The sequence below is a fragment of the Dasypus novemcinctus genome, chromosome 12, assembly GCF_030445035.2.
Source record: "Dasypus novemcinctus isolate mDasNov1 chromosome 12, mDasNov1.1.hap2, whole genome shotgun sequence".
NCBI classification, from domain to species: Eukaryota; Metazoa; Chordata; class Mammalia; order Cingulata; family Dasypodidae; genus Dasypus; species Dasypus novemcinctus.
Genome location: NC_080684.1, coordinates 53,602,565 through 53,619,844, shown reverse-complemented (window position 1 = coordinate 53,619,844; position 17,280 = coordinate 53,602,565). Strand labels below are relative to the sequence as shown.

General features: G+C 36.3%; 1 protein-coding gene and 1 non-coding gene across 2 annotated transcripts in view; both read left to right on the top strand.

Moving 5' to 3' along the window:
• Positions 1-10,196, top strand: part of ZFC3H1 (zinc finger C3H1-type containing) — a 62,180-nt gene extending 51,984 nt beyond the window's left edge. The window contains exons 27-35 of the mRNA XM_004462014.4: positions 938-1,032; positions 3,798-3,908; positions 4,152-4,256; positions 4,547-4,712; positions 5,831-5,931; positions 7,962-8,063; positions 8,832-8,871; positions 9,126-9,188; positions 9,318-10,196. Coding sequence (XP_004462071.1) covers positions 938-1,032; positions 3,798-3,908; positions 4,152-4,256; positions 4,547-4,712; positions 5,831-5,931; positions 7,962-8,063; positions 8,832-8,871; positions 9,126-9,188; positions 9,318-9,455 — 921 coding nt within the window. The 3' untranslated portion in view covers positions 9,456-10,196. The remainder of the gene's footprint in view (positions 1-937; positions 1,033-3,797; positions 3,909-4,151; positions 4,257-4,546; positions 4,713-5,830; positions 5,932-7,961; positions 8,064-8,831; positions 8,872-9,125; positions 9,189-9,317) is intronic.
• Positions 3,211-3,374, top strand: LOC111765005 (U1 spliceosomal RNA). Its single transcript, XR_002797470.1, has one exon. It is a non-coding gene; the product is annotated as a U1 spliceosomal RNA (small nuclear RNA).
• Positions 10,197-17,280: the final 7,084 nt, after the last annotated feature.

Sequence of the window (17,280 nt, the reverse complement as noted above, 5' to 3'; positions counted from 1 at the left end):
AGGGGACATCGCCATCCCAGGGTCCACAGAATGGAGGAATAAAATATGGGCTAGAGTGGGCTCACTGATAACTCTACTGTAAAACTATTGTGATGAGTAATAGAAGAAATTTTAGCATCGAGGTGGAGAAAGTGGCCACAGTAGTTGCTGAGGGCAGGGAGAGGATAGAAGAGATGTGATGTGAGGGCGTTTTTGGGATTTTGAGTTGTCCTTAATGATATTGCAGGGTCAGATGCTAGACTTTATATATTCTGCCATAACCCACTGAATGTACTGGGGGGGAGTGCAAGCTGCAGGTTAAACTATTATCTATGTAGTGTAGCAGTGCCCCAAAATGAATTCACCAGTGTGATGAGTGTGCCACAATGACGAGGGAGGTTGTTGGTGTGGGAGGAGTGGGGGGTGGTATACAGGAACCTCTTATATTTTTTAGTGTAACATTTTTTGTATGATGTATATATCTTCAAAAAAATAAAATTGACAAAAATGATGTGGGGGTTGGGGAGTTGGTTATATGGGAACCTCTTTTTTTTTTTTAATGTTTTTTAATGTAACATTCCTTATGATCTATTAACTAATTAAAAAATTAAAATAAGTATATAGCCAATAATAAATAAATAAATGTAAAGTTAAAAAAAAAAAGATCCCAGCACCCAGCAAGCACAGAGCCAAACATCTATTAGGAGCTTACTAGGTAATTAATCGGTGAATGGGGCTTGACCTGGTCTTGCATATTAAGGTGTTTAGTGATTAATTGACTTTAATTTGGAGGTCAGAATTAAAAATGTTATTTGAATGTGCCCCAAACTTTCTTCCCTAGCCCCGAGAAACTTAATCTAATCAGTGATTTTTAGGACTTTTTTCCCTCCCTTGAAGCATTATAATTAAGCATTTTAAGCCTAATGAATAAACCCCCTCCCTTTTTTTTTAAAAATAGAATCGAGGCGATAATCTCCTTCCATTTTTACGGAAATTTATTGCATCCTTCTTTAAACCTGGGTTTGAGAAATACAGTAATTTGGATCTGTTTCGGTAAGTTTGAAGAATTCTTTTGATTTGTAGAGGAATGAGGGATAGTACAGATCAATGGAAAGATTACAGTTTTTTGTAGCTGGATTACATTTTAGAATGATTTTTATAGTTGAATACCCCCTATAGATCTGTTTTGAGGGCAGTAGAATTTAATAAAAATAGAGGCAAGATGTAAAATGCTTTGCATTCTTTGGAGTGAAGATACTGTACAAGGTAAGAATTATATACTAAGACCATGCTAACTCGTTTTCCTTTTACTTTTTTGTTATTATTGTTAACTTTAGCATTGAATACTATAGCCGTGAAATATCCTTAGTGGCTATTTCAAAACAAGCTCAGCGATTTTTGAAGAAAAAAAAAAGAATTTTAATTTATTTGACTAGTAATCTACAGTGGATATATAATTTTTTTTCTTTTTTAATTCTAAAGGGAACTAACTGCTCTAGGTTCTGAAAGAGGAAAGTTTCAGAGTATTCTTTACTTTTGATCAGTTTTTTGCTAGCTTATGTGGAACCCTGAATTCTGCCTTCATTTGCTCTGCTGAAAGTCCTTGTTCCAACAGGAAAAAGAGGCCGTAGCAGATTGTGAAGAATAATTTTGGGGGGGCCATTTAAAATTCTCTTTCCCTCTCCCTCATCTCTCTCCAGGGGACAGCTAAATGAAGATGAAGTCTTCATTCATGTTTGAAAATCTAATGCTTGTAAAATATTTTTTTTCTTAGATGTTTTTCTCTTTTACATCTTCTCTGAGTATGGCAGTATTATTTAAGAATTAATTTTAAAATAACCCACATTCTCTTAAGTTAGTGAGCCATCCACCCCACAATTTTCTGTGAATGTGGCAGTTTTGAGATTAGGCAAAAAAAATTTAGGGTAACAACTCCTTCCCAGACTTGTGTCTTTATTTGTCCTCTTTAATGGAGAGTAATTTTAGTACCTGTGCTGAAATTCTTTCTGCTTTTTACATCCAAATTAATCTCAAAATTAATTGCAAAAGAATAATTTTAAAATGAAGAATTAAGTTATTCTATGAGAAGTTAGAGATTATTCCACACCACTTGTTCTCTTGTTTAAATTAGATTGCTTTACTTCTTAAACTCAAAGGACCAATTCAAGGCTGAACCAGACTCTATAGACTTGCTGGTTCTGGTCTTCCCTTGGGCATGGAGTTAATTGAGTTGGTTTAAAAGAAGATGCTGCCACTTTCTGTGTTGGTAGCTCATCAAAGATCTTATGATGTCATCTTAATTAAGCTAAATAACAATGTCAGTAAAAAAATTGAAAATGGACTACCTCCAAATAATTTTCCCTTTGTTTACTAATTCATTGTGCTTTATTAGAATCCTTTGTGGAAACAGTCATAATTCACTGAGAAGAAAAAAGGGTATCCTGTGCTTATTTTATTTGTACAATACTGAAGACCTTGCCTACACCAAAAAGTGTGCATCTCTGTTAATTTAAGAAGTCTTTTTTTAGTAAAATACTAGAAGGAAGACAGTAGTTGAGAAAATTTTTGACTTTGTCGTACTTATGCTGTATTGGTGTAAATTTTTAAAATTTATAAATATAGCCAAAATTTGTTAATAGGGAAAATCAGAGTCTTCTTAATAGGTACATATATATATATATAAATTTTGTGAGCAGAAATAGTAGAGCAAATATACTTAGATCTGTAATATTTACCTGAAGTTGAATCCTATCAACTCCCTTTCTTTATAATATTTAACGTAAAGATAGCAAGCAGAATGAGCTAGATAGGTTAATTTTCATGTGTTTCATAATTGATTTTAAGATTAAGGAGATAGCCAGAAAATTTAGCTAGGAAATTTCATTCACATTGCTGATATTAGTTTAGGGATTATGGAATCTTAACATAGATTAGATTAGAAGTCATCTGTTCTGACCCATCTCGGTGTTCGTTGAGGAAACTGAAATCCCTAGAAAATAAGTGATTAACTCATAGTCATATGATTTTTATGGCAAAGTCAAATTTACAACCTAACCCATATTCCTTTTCTTATGTTTTTCCCTTACACAGCCTCTCTAATCTATTAAAAATTATTCCCTAAATTATTAAGTGCAAGGTAAACAAGTATACTAAGATGGAGGGTCACTTTTGAGATCAGTGTATTTCATTTTAAAACATCATTCTTCAAGATGTAGTTAAATTACATTCACCATACTTAGCTGGCAGGGGAGATACCATGATTACGAAGGTGGTTTTCCCAGGGCGACGCTTATGCTTTGCACTCCGTGTGTGGTGACCCCTGCGATTTCCGCAAATGTGGGAAACTCGACTGCATAATTTGTGGTAGTGGGGGACTGCATTCGTGCTCTCCCCCTAAAAAAAAAAAAAAAAAAAAAAAAAAAATTTACATTCACCATAGGTTGAGTTATATTGGGGAATGGAGGAGTGGTTGAGTTAGTCAAAGTCAAATAGACTTCTCTACTGATTGATTTCTTAGAAACCTTTAATATCCTAATAAGTATTGTAGCTTTCCTGGAGAGGGATTTTGTTTATTTTGGGGGCTATAATAAAAATTCATTGGGGGGGTAATTGATATGGGTATAAAATAATACTATTCCACGTAATTTTGTGATCCTAGAGTTGTGTCCATAAGGGATATGGTATACACATGAAGGTAAAGTCTCATTACTTTATAGAAATATTTCAAGGAAATTTAAGTTGAAACAGGATTTTTTTTTTAAAGTATTGGTAATCCACATGTATCTAGGCATAATTTCAAATATTTGTTTTTGTTTCAGGTATCTATTAAATATTCCAGGACCACTTGACATTCCAGCCCGTTTATGTAAAGGGAATTTTAATGATGAGATGTTTAACCACCAAGTCCCTTATTTGTGGTTGATTTACTGGTGAGATATTATCTACTGTGGAGAGACATATTTCATACTAGGCTTATGTTTGTAATTTATTGCTGAATTACACCATGTTGAAATTAACCTGATATTAAAGTCATTGAAGCAAAATTTACAGAATATTAAGGTTTAGTCCATATTAAAGTACATCAAAGGGATTCCACTGTAGTAATATCTGTAATGTTTAAAATATTTGTTATTCTTTTTTCTAATAGAATTATACTTCATTTTTTAAAACAGTCTTTGTCATCCTCTTCAATCAAGTATTAAAGAAACAGTGGAAGCATATGAGGCAGCTTTAGGGGTGGCCATGAGATCTGATATAGTAGAGAAGATTTGGATGGAGTAAGTTTAGTTCCTCCTAAATAGAATGATATGTTGAAATAAAGGAATATAGTATTTTCTTTGAGTAATGAAAATGCTCTAATATTGATTGTCGTGATGAATGCACAATTCTATGATTATACCAGATGCCATTAATTGTACAATTTAGATGGATCGTATTGTTTATTAATACATTTCAGTAAAATTGATTATAGTAAAAAATATGGTGGGGAAGGGGTGATCACCTTTCTTTGGTGAGAGAATTACTGGCTTAATTATTCTAAATTATCATAATATTTTTCTTTTGGCAGTTATCTTGTCTTTGCCAATAATAGAGCTGCTGGATCCAGAAACAAAATTCAAGAATTCAAATTTTTTACTGATTTAGTGAATAGATGTTTGGTTACAGTCCCTGCCCGATACCCCATTCCTTTTAGCAGTGCCGATTACTGGTCCAACTATGAATTTCATAATAGGGTAAGAACTTAATTTTTTTTTTTAAAGCTGTTTGTATGAAAGAAGGGAACTTAAATGATGGCAAAACTCTTATATGAAGAGACTTTTTCTCCCTAGAACTATCTTCCTAACATTTACTATTTTCTTGACCATGTTTCTGACTTATCTCTTTAAAGTCTAGGAACAGAGCCTAGTTTATGGCAAGCATTTGTTTTTTATGGTTTATAAAAAAAATACGCATATTGATTGTTTTATTTAAGAAAATATACTTTGCCCTCTGAAGTAAAAGAAGTTAGAATTCACTTTAAGAAAAATATATATGTATTGGTTTCTATGGAATAATTTCCAGTATTTTTGGAAATTTCCACTGATGAAAGAGTTTGCTTGAATAATTGGACAGTTTATTGAATGAAAAATGCTATAATTTCAAAGTAGATAAAAATGGGCATTTACAATATAGCTGCCCTTTTTAAAAATATTTTGTTAAGCAAACAAATAGCTGTACACAGCGTAAGAAAGCAAGAAAGCAGATGCCATTTAGGATTTTGAGTAGAATCTGATTAATGATAATTTTATAAGGCTACCTTAAAAGTAATAAAGCAAAAAGGATTTTTTCTGTTTTTGTTTTTGTTTTTTATATATTCAGTATAATGCAGACTAAAACTCCCTTTATTTGTTTATTTTTTTTGTGGGGTGGTTTTGTTGCTAATGGGATAACCAACTATTATGTTTGTACTTCTATGCCATTCTTTATCCCAGGCTCTCAAACCACTTTATGGACATTAAGTCATTTACACACGGGCATTCCATGAGCAAGATGTGGCAGGTATTATTAGCCCTATGACTTGCCCAGCTATACAGCAAGTAAAGGTAGACTCAGGAATGAAAACCCGGACTCCTGGCTTCTTGTCCGTGTTTCCTCAGTCCATGGTTCTCATCACTAGTCCTTATTTTCTAATTCATATTTGGAAGACCACTAATTAATTAATGGTAGGAACTGTAACTTCACAGCATCATACATTATTATAATTTATACATTCATGTTGTAAAGACCATTTTGGTTTTCTCATTAAAACACATAGGTAGTTGGATTTCACATTTTTGGTTGCATTCATTTTTTACCCCCTCAACCTTTACAGGTTATTTTCTTTTATTTGAGCTGTGTTCCAAAGACCCAGCATTCCAAAACCTTGGAACGGTTTTGCTCAATTATGCCAACTAATTCTGGACTTGCACTGAGGTAAGTTCTTTTAGCATAGGCTTTTCATATAAAATTATTCTTGAAAACTTAAGAGCAGTCTGCTCTTCCCTGACTTCCTCATTGATACATTAATTTCAGAGTTTTTAAGCAGTAGTTAGCTATTTATGCAAAAATGAGTGTGAAAATCTGGTAAATTCAGAAACAGTGCAAACTGTAAAGGGCAAATAATTCATGTAAAATTCATTAGTGTTCCCTGAGCATACACCACCTGTCATCGTCACGTACAGTTTAAGTGTATATTATATGGCGGTGGCAGACTTGGCCCAGTGGTTAGGGCGTCCGCCTACACATGGGAGGTCCGCGGTTCAAACCCTGGTCCTCCTTGACCCATGTGCCGCTGGCCCATGCGCAGTGCTGATGCGCGCAAGAAGTGTTGTGCCACGCAGGGGTGTCTCCGTATAGGGGAGCCCCACGTGCAAGGAGTGTGCCCTGTAAGGAGAGCTGCCCAGCACGAAGAAAAGTGCAGCCTGCCCAGAAATGGCGCCACACACACAGAGAAGCTGACACAACAAGATGACGCAACAAAAAGAAACAGATTCTCCTGTGGCTGACAACAACAAGTGTATATTATATGGCAAGAAAATATTGCTTAATAGATTTTTAAATATTACAGATACAGTAGCCAGTTACGTAGATTTTGGTTACTGTGACTGGACTTTATAAAAGTCAGTAGCTCTCAAATACTAGTATGTAAGAAACTCAGAATCTCATGGGTGCTCGCTAAAAATGCAGAGTCCTTAGCTTGAGCACTCAGATTTTGTTACTGGTGGTCCTCAAATCACATTTGAGAAACACCAATCAAGGGAGTTCATACATTGAATTAGAAGGAGATTTCTGAGAATTCCTTTTTAGTTTCTATGTATGCTAGAGTTCACCCTCAAGAATTGTGCTTTTTATTTCAAAGCATTACCCTGAAAGTCTGAAATACGGTAGGTATTACCTGCACATTACTGCTTTGGGTTCCACTTGTATGTAGTCATTTCCACTGCAACATTGTGTTTAATGAGTGTAGGTTTGCTTATGGATTGTAAGGTACCTAAGATATTTATCAAATAATCCTGTGTGTTTTAAACTGTTTACATTCTACTTGGAATGTATGTGAGAAAATGGCCTAAGAGATTAAAAGAAAATTCAAAGGCCTAATGTTGTGACAAAAATAGCCGTAGTTTTACAATGGAAATTCTGAATAAGCATGCTAATCTGCAGAAGTTAACTAGAAATAACACCTTTGATAAAATGTGTGAAATAGAAAATGTCATATTATGATTAGTTTTTATTATTATCATAGGCATTTTGGAATACTCTTAGCTTAATTGTTTTGTCAGAAAATCCTGATGTCTGTATTGTGATACTTTCCTTGTGATCGTCTTTGTCCTTTATTCCAGGGCAATAAGGTACTTAATAACTAGTCACTGTACTTTAATTTTAGTTCAAGACGTATTATTAAGAGTAAGCATACTTATGGGAGTGGATATGGCTTAAGTGATTGAGTGCCTCCTTCACATATGGGAGGTCCCAGGTTCGATTGCCAGTGCTTCCTAACAAAACAACAAGCAAACGAACAAAAAAACTCAACTCAGGGGAGCTGATGTGGCTCGGTGGTTGAGCACCAGCTTCCTACATATGAGGTCCTGGGTTAAATCCCTGCCCTGGTACCTCAGAAAAAAAAAAGTGAGCATACTTTAATAAAGAAAGGAATATACCAGGAAATTGCAATAATATATCAAATCAATTCTTTTAGAAAATCGAAGGGGGCTATATTAGTTAGAATGATTGCCTTCGTATCCTGTAGGAACACATGGGTCTTATTTTAGATAAGCATAGGTCTTAACTGGACCTCTTGCTAGTTTGACACATTCCTGTTGCAGGGTTATTTTTATGAGTCATTTTGCATATACTTACCGAATAGCCTTGATGGGATTTAACTGACCAAAAAATTATACCTCATGAAACATTTTGAGATCCCTACACGTGCAATGCTTGTTCATTTTCCCGAATGTACTTTACAGGTTACTTCAACATGAATGGGAAGAAAGCAATGTTCAGATTCTGAAACTTCAAGCCAAGATGTTTACATATAATATCCCAACATGCCTGGCCACCTGGAAAATGTAATGCAACAATCATGTACATGTTTTTATAGCTATTACTTTTATTTATAAGGTTTGCTCCAGACAGGTAAATCTGAAATGACATCTTTTTTTTTTTTTTTCCTCCTGGACAGATCTCTACTCTAAATTGTTTTTGGCATTTTCTAAGGTTTTATACCAAGAGTGAGTGATGAGTGCTCATTAATGATTGCTTCTATAAGCAAAAAGGATAAGCTTTTTTGTTTGTTTATTAGGCCAGTAAAAATAATTTATTGGGAAATGGGGGAAAGGAATTGAGCTTGCTGAGAAATGGGAGAGGGTAGAAATAAACACTGAAATTTGGTGCGGGCTTCTCTAGGCAGAAAGAGTCTGCATAGGCTTTTAATTTTCCTTTAAGGAGAGCATTTAGATAGCAATACCATTATCAAATAAGCATTTGTTTTAGTTATTTTAAGACCATTTCTTTTGATATTTGAGATTTTTCTGGATTCTTGTTTCTTTTAAAGGTCTTGATGCCAGGTGGTTTCACTAATATTTGAGGTTTTTTTTTTCATGAACGTTATTTATGTTCAAAACACTGGTCTGTTTCATTCTTGTAAAGTTGATAAATATTGTTGAATTTTTCTTTTCACTGTAGGTTACCCTCCTTGGAAGTTTAGCCTGTTACTTTCAGGAAGTTTTGTACTCAGATTCCCACAGTCAGTATTCTGCCAGTGGTGGTATCTCATTTTGTTCAACGATATATAAATTTTTCTTCTCCCTTTTCTATATTCCCTTTTTTTTTCTTAGAGCCATTGCTGCTGAGATTGTTCTAAAGGGGCAAAGAGAGGTAAGCCATCCCTGAATATCCATGGGTCCCTTTTTAAAAAGCTATTTTGCCCCTTTTGTTCACTTCTGAATTTGAAAGTATTAAAGCTTAAAAAGTTAACATTGTAAGGGCTCTAAATGTTTGGAAACCCCAAAATCCAACATAATCATTTTGTCTTGAACATTAGAGTATGAAGTATCATTCTCTAAACTGCAGTTATGAAGGTGTTTTTCATCATGTTTCCTGATGGAGTTGTGTGTGTATCTATCTTATAGGTCCACCGTTTATATCAGAGAGCCTTACAGAAGTTACCTCTTTGTGCATCACTGTGGAAAGATGTAATGCTTTTCATCTTTTATTTCATCTTGAAGTTTTCTTATAAATTTTCTGCATGTGCCATATCCATTGATGTGGTGATGCTCAAACTCTAGCTAAATCTTACTTACATGCTTCCCTGTCTTTTACAGCAACTCTTGTTTGAAGCATCAGAAGGAGGTAAAACTGATAACCTGAGAAAACTAGTTTCCAAGTGCCAAGAAATTGGAGTCAGCCTAAATGAGCTCTTAAATTTAAACAGTAACAAAACAGAAAGCAAGAATCACTGAACACTGGGTGCAGTCAGTTCTAAGTCCTTATAATAATTGCCAAAATTATTGAATGATCCTTCAAGATTAGGCTGATCCCTGGCTAAGGTCTGTGTAAGGCAGACAAGCATTATTGATCATATCAAGTCCCCTACAATATCCTGTCCTCAAAACCGGAAGCAATGAACATGACCCTCTTCAGTTGGATAAATGAACTTCCTGTTTGGCCTGCTTCTGGGCCCTGCCAGATTCTCATAACATCATGTACGTAAGTATAGTTCCTCAAAGTGACTGACGTTTATTTTAATTTTGTTTTGTTTTTGTTTTATTTTTTACTTTTCCCCCTTTATGTTGTGCTATTCCTGGTTCACTTGACACTCTCTGATGCCTGAGAGATTCTTGTTTGGGGTTTAATTTCCAGGGCTGTGTTTACAGTAAAAAGCAGGCAGTCCCTTTTGGTTCTTCCTTTTTAAATCTTTTGAGATTCTTCATTTCAGGATTTAAAACTTAAGCAGTCCATCTTAAGGAAAGTGTAACTGCCATGGCCACAAGTCTGCTAGTTGCACTTGAATGCTCTAACAGGGTTGTTTATTGCCCTTCCTACATTCTGGACTCCTTGCTGAGACTGTTTAACTTGAAGATTAAAGAAACTATTGCAAATGCCAGTGCATCAGAACCTAAGAGTGGTCAAATATTATGTGCAATTTTTTTGTAAAGAAATTTTAATTTATAATAAAGTTTAACAATTTAAAGAACAGTTAATATTTGAACTGCTTTGTATTGAAATACTACTTTGTTAGTATTAAAATTGTTTATATATAAAATATTTTGAATATAAGTTAACTTTTTTAAAAATGTTGCTGTCTTTATTCACTTTTCACAGTCTGGTGGGAAAGGGTTGAAGTAGGAGGTATTGGATATTGACCATAATTACGTCAATCCTTTCTTATATTGAATCTAATTTCCCATAAAAATCCCCAGTGACTTGAATTCATGAATATATAGACCCTTTTCTGTTCAAGGACAGTGAATAATGAGATTTATACTACCATTAGTTTTAGAAAGTGTCTCCCAACTGTAGTTTGAATGACTTGTTAGTGGCATGCAGTCTTAGGTTGAGTATCAGTATGACCAAATACAAAAGAGACTTTGCTATCCCTTATTTCAGTCTATACTAAGTTGTTCATACGTGGCAGGAAAATTGTCAGTGATACATAAACTGCCACAAAGAGGCACCAGGAACTGGAACCCGGACCTCCCATGTGGGAGGTGGGCACTCAGTTGCTTGAATCACATCTTCATTTGCTCATTTCTTTTTGCTTGTTGTCTGCTTGTTGTCTTTGCTCCTTTTTTCTCTGCTTGTTTTTTTTGCCCATTGTTCAATTTTTGCTTGATGTCTGCTTGTTTTTTGTTTGTCTCCTTTAGAAGGCACCAGGAACCAAACCCAGGACCTCCCATGTGGGAGATGGCACCAAACTGCTTGAGCCACATTTGTTCCCCCATGTTGTACACTCTAACAATTCTAAGGGGTCACCATTCACATGCCTCCTTTTTTTTTTTTTTTTTAGCAGTTTATCTATTCGCCTCTTTTTTTTTTTTTTTTAGATTTTATTTATTTATTTCTCTCCTCTTCACCCCATTGTCTGCTCTGTGTCCAATTGCTTTGTGTTCTTCTGCATCCGCTTGCATTATCTGGCGGCACTGGGAAACTGCTGCTCTTTTTGTTGTATCATCTTGCTGCGTCAGCTCTCCGTGTATGTGGCTCCGCTCCTGGGTGGGCTGCACTTTTTCACAGGGGGTGACTTTCCTTGTGGGACACAGTCCTTGCACATGGGGCACCCCTATGCAGGGGTGCCCCCGTGTGGCACGGCACTCCTTGCACGCAGCAGCACTGCGTGTGGGCCAGCTTACCACATGGGTCAGGAGGTCCTGGGGATTGAACCCTGGACCCTTCATATGGTAGGCAGATGCTCTGTCAGTTGAGCCATGTCCGCTTCCCTCACATGCCTTCTATAGTCATGCAGGCAGAGGTCTCAGCAATGTCATGCAGTTGTTTCCTTTTGGATCAGTTGTCATACTGCTGTGTAAAATTATGAAGCTATCTTACCAAAGTTACATTGCCTTAAAGAATCACCCTTTGGTCACCTTTTCTTTATTATTTTACAAACTCACTTCATCCTCCACATAAAAATAAAGTTGATATGATTACTGTAGTAACATGAATATATATTTAACTGTATGACTAAACTCTTCCTTTTGGCAGAGAAATGTCATACAACAAGAAAAGTCTAGTCAGTGAGAACTGCAATCCCTTGCATCCTCCCTACCTAGCAACCTCCCACTGCTGCCTCCCTTCCTCACCCCCCCCACCCCCCCCACTCCCCGCAATATCTCCCTCCCCCAGCTATTCCTGCCTGGTGGGTGGGTGGGTGGGTGTGGACACCAAACAAAAGAGGCATTTTAGGTTGTGAGGTTTTATCTCTTAAAGGAAATGGAGTGGCAGGTTGCAGGGTATTTTTATGCTTTTTACTTCATTTTAGAGAACATAGCCTAATATTTCTATTTGCCTTTTAACGGAAAGTGGACCTTGTATCATTGTTGTCACTGAATTATCTAAGGCGGTTTGCTTTCAATTAAAGGGCATAAAACCTACATCATAAAGCAAGCAAGAATCTCCAGGTGCAACATATAACAGCCAAAGGCACTAAGCAGGCAAGTAAAAGAGATGTTTAAGACTGACAGCAAATATAGCGGAACTTTAATGAAGATTGTAGTTGAAATATTTGTTTTTTCATGATATTTGAAAGGTTGGACCATGTGGCTGGAACACAAAGTAGAGCCACTATCCCTGGTTAAAGCTGCCATGTGTTCACAGATAAGTCATAATTTCCTTAAGTCTGCTTTCATTATCTCTCTTCACAGAGTCAGTGCAAGGGAAAAATGGGAAAATAAAATTTTGGTGACCTTTCAGGCTTGAGGCTTGTGCCTGCAAATTTATCATTGCTTCTCAGAGCAGATATATAGTAATTATCATACAAAGCATTTTGGAACAAGAGCTATTTAGAAAGGCAGACTTCTAAGGAACATTTCTGATATTGTTTCTTTTTTGTCCCTCACAATTAGGTCTTTATCTTTCCAAGTTGTGTTCTTAATGTAGTGGTAGAGCAAAACTGAAAAAGAGTATTCCTTCCTCCTTCCTTTTTTTTTTTTTTTAGGGCTCTATTCCTAAAGCCACCAAAAACTCCCCTCATTTTGTGCAGGTGTTCTTTGGTTATGCATTTCACTTTGGGGGATTGGGGTAGTGAATAGCCACCTAAGGACCTGATACCCTGTCTTGCACCCATCCTCCACCACCACTCACATAACCTTCCTCAGGTGTGCCGTACTCTTTTGGAGACTACTTAATATCAGTCATAAGGAGAAAAAGCTTTTTCTTTTCTTTTTGGTCTCACATCTTTGAAATAGATAATGGCAAATTCTCTTTCACAGATGGTAATACAGATATAGAATATGTCTCCACTGTCTTTTTAGTGACTGTTACAACAGGTACTCCACATTTTGCACATTCACAGAATCAGGCATATTTTCATTCCAGAATCAATTTGAGCTCTGTGCTAGGCTCTGTCAATAAAAGATGAAGAAACTGGTCCTTGAGGATGCTTACAAGCAGAAACAGAATAATATGTGTACAAAGGAAACATCTCCAAGCTCCTACCTTGGGTTAGAAGATATCTGGGAAATATTCCTGGTGGGAAGTGAAGGAGAAAAAATTGAGACTAGTAATTTTTAAAAATGTACAGTTCTACCTGAATGTTAGAGGATTTGTATATGTTTAAAAATGAGAATTTTTAAAACTCTTCCTAAAAAGCTACTTTAACTTTTTAAATTCACAACTGACAATTCATTAAACATGGTGACAGATAAGATATGTGTAACTCCATAGCAGCCTCATCTCTCTGGAGGAGATTTGGCATGGGGTACCTTGTCCTTAGAAATTCTAAAGAGCCTGACAAGCTAGGAGTAATAATATCAGGCCTCTGTTACGTTTAAACTGCCTTCATGTGGAATGTCTGATTGGAATTCAAACTTCCACTTCATGTACTTTTTCTTTTTTTTTTAACTTCTTGGGTTCAAGTGAATTGCTTAGCATTTACTAGCAGAGCACTGTTTGAGTCCAGGCAAGCCTAGAAAGTTATATTCCACTACGTCCTTCAAAAAGTCATGTTTATTCTATCTTTATAGAACTATTACCAAGAGATGCCCAGAGTCTTCAGTGCTTTAAACTGACTTTCCAAATGACAAATTTTAGCCCAAATACCAGAAATGTTTGCGATCAATTTGGAACCAAAAAACCCAGGGGAAAAAAAAAGCCTTTTGTTGGGGAAGAAAAAAAATTGCACAAACTTGAAAGAATTTTATGTGTTTCCTGATTTCATCATGAAGGTGGAAATTACAGAACAATAGGAAGCTAGTGCAATTTGTATCAAGTGATGTGACTTTGTGATGAGTACTGATGGATTCAAATATTTGTCTCCAGTTTAAAAATAAAGCATTGCCCAGAAGACACAGAATAAAATGTTAATATGTGAGTCAACTGCATTACCATAAAATAGCACACCTTGTAATTACTTTTATGCAAGATTTATATAAATTTTGGAAGCTATACAAAGTATAAACAAAATGACTCTTCAGGGACCATCTTCAATAACAAGTAGAAATTGAAATCCAAACATGAAAACCATTTGCACAGCAATTTTTTAGAGTGTACTGCATTTGCCCCTTTTTTGGTAACTTGTAAAATGAGGACTAATTATAAACTCAACCAAAATCATAGGTGGATTTACAATATTTTTTTGGTTATTCAAGCAAATTAAATCTTGCAAATCTTCTTACCTAGTAAAGAGAATGGAAGCCAAAGGCCTAAGGGAGCTGAACCAAGAGTGAAAGAGGGAACTCTGAACTGGTTGAAATTAATGGAGATAATCAGCATCTACTTCCAAGTCTAAAACACTCAGTTTGGCATATAATACAACCAAATTATGAGACTATGCAGATGGGTTTGACACTTCTTGCTGGTTGAAATGGAGCTGCAAAGAAATAGTTTCAGGAAATGCATGCGAATGTAAAAGTGAGGAATCTCTAGAAAATTAGGGTTTAGCTCCACTGTCATGTAATCATGACAGGCCATTGTTCCTCTATCTCTGCATCTATAAAATATGGAAATATGTGCACTTACCTCATGGGTTTTGAGAGAGATTACATAAAAGAATTTTTTTTTTTTTTTTTTTGCATGAAATACAAGCTTTACTTCAGTGCACTTAACAGAAAACTGAAAATAACAGTGACAACACACAAGGGCTTTTCTGTCCCATGGAAAAGTCTGGAGATAGTGCAGAGTTGGTATGATGGCTATACAAAATCATTGGAGATCTAGGCTCCTTCTCTGTGTCTGCTTCAATACCCTGGCATGGGCCATTCAGCCACAAGGTCAAAACATGATCCAGAGTGGTTCCTAAAGCTTCAGCCATCAGATCCCTGTTTTTTTTTCATCGTATATCAAAGAAGGTTAATCTCCCAAGGTTATTTCAATGGTGTCAGTATTTCGTCATGCTTAAAACTGATCTGCTCTGTTTCAAGTGTGGATCAGAGGTAACCCAGTCATTTGCCACGTGTTGGAGCAAGATGGCTGCCGACGTCCAGCCTTCCTCTTAAGGATCTGTGGTCCCAGCTTCTTCCAATATCAATTGTAGGCTATCAGGCTCTAAAGGCTTTGTCTCTCTCCCGGGGCTCTAGTCTCTCCAGGCTCATCTTTACTTCTCTACACCAAGTCAGCTGTAAACTGTCAGGCAAACGGCTCGTCTTTCTTCCCAGGGCCTCTGCTGTTGTCTGTGGAGCTGTCTCTATTTCTCTGTGTTCTCTGTCACAAATAAAAATTATATTTAAAAATAATCTATTTTATGATGAGTTTGGGATTAACTTCCAAATTTTTGAGGTGAAGGAGATGTTTGCTTCCTCTTTTTTCTTTTTCCTTCCACAGACTCATTTGCCAGTCAGGTGAAAACTACAGACTCCTTACTAAGACCACACTATACTGCGTATTATTTAATTATCACAACCACACTAACACGTCCCCACAAGAATAATGGTTTTTTGAATTTCAGTTCAAGCTCATGGGGCCATTGTTAAGAACCTAGGCAAGTTTCATTACTGTAAGTTGATGAAGAGCATATGAGTCTAGCCATGCTCAAACATGAGTTGATGGTCACATAACTAAGAAACAACAAAAATTGCCATCTAAATTTAGTGGCTCATTCCTGGTGTTCCCAAAATAACAGGTAAAATTTTCAGTGGTTGGTTTTGACTTCAGGTTTTTAAGCTTTTAAGGATCAACACACTTATACTTTGGTGGATTCTCAGCCTGTTTCCTGGACTTTTGTGGTATAATGGAGTATAAAGATTACCCCTTAGTCTTGGATCTGGGAAGTTCATTAATTGCTGGTTTAAGTGCAGAGTAGCCAAAATCCAAACACTTTTATTATAGTTACCTGTGAAGGGCATGGCATTGTTGACAGATTTAAGCTTAATTATCTTTGCAGGCAGAAGGAATGAAATTACCTAATCAGGCAAGAGGACTTGCATCAGGTTGCATGTTCACCAAGCTGGAAGATAACTTCCAAAATTTTTAAGAGAAGGAAATTTTGTCTTTTAAATGAACTTATTTTACTTTTTACCCTAATTATGCCAAACCTGGCTGAAGCACTGGTCCCAGTTGTGAAAAGAGACAAAAATCACAGAATGCAGAGTGGAGGGCAATTGGTTTATTGTGACTCAGACTTCCATATTAAGACTGACTCAAATGAAAATAGTGACTTACACATAATCTTCTCTTAAGTGAAAGTCAAAGAAGATTGACCAGGGTTGACTAGTATGGCACTCCATGATGACAGAAACCGAGGCACCGTCTCTCCTTCCCTTTTCCTGTGTGGCTTCCTGTACCAAAATTGTTGCCACATATGATTGCACTGGTCATGTCCTACACAAGGGCACGTGAACTAAAGGGCTGGTAGAGGCTAGGATTAAGCCTATGATCAGGTCATCAAACCATACACTCTAGAACCCTGGCTGAGTGTACCAGGAGGCAGGCTCCACATAAAGGAACACCCTCGACCCCAAGTTCTATGGGGTGCATTTTTCTAAATTTTTCAATGGCGTCATATGAGCTATTTGTTGTCCTAATGACTCAAGATGTCTGCTCCAATCCAGTTACTTTATTTGCATTCCATTTAGCAGGAAGGGGAAAGGACAAACCTCTTTAAGAGCACTCCTTGAAGCTAAACAACACATCTTTTGCCATATTGTTCAGAATGTAGACACATGGCCATACCACAAGGGGACTGGGAAACGTCTAGTTTAGATGAGTATGTTGGCAGCAAACTTTCAAGGATAAACTAGCGAATACACATTTGGGGTACAACTAAACATCTCTGCCACACCACCATCAAATAGAGTAAACTTGCTCCTCTACCTAAATTGCTCTGTCTCTTTAAAATTACAGTGAAACATTAAAATCCCTTCTAGTTCTATAACTCTGCAATTCTTTAGTTTGGAATAGGAAAACAGGAATCACATTTCCCAGACATAACTAGTCAACACTGGCTCTGGGATGGGCATTTAATAAAAACTAACACTGTTCTGAGGGCTTATTCTGTATCAGACACTGTTCTAAGTGCTTTACGTTACTCACTTAAATTTTCACAACAACCCTATGAGATACTGATAAATCCACATTTTACAGATGATGAAACTAAGAGAAGTTAAGCAATTCAACCAAATAACAAAAAGTAGT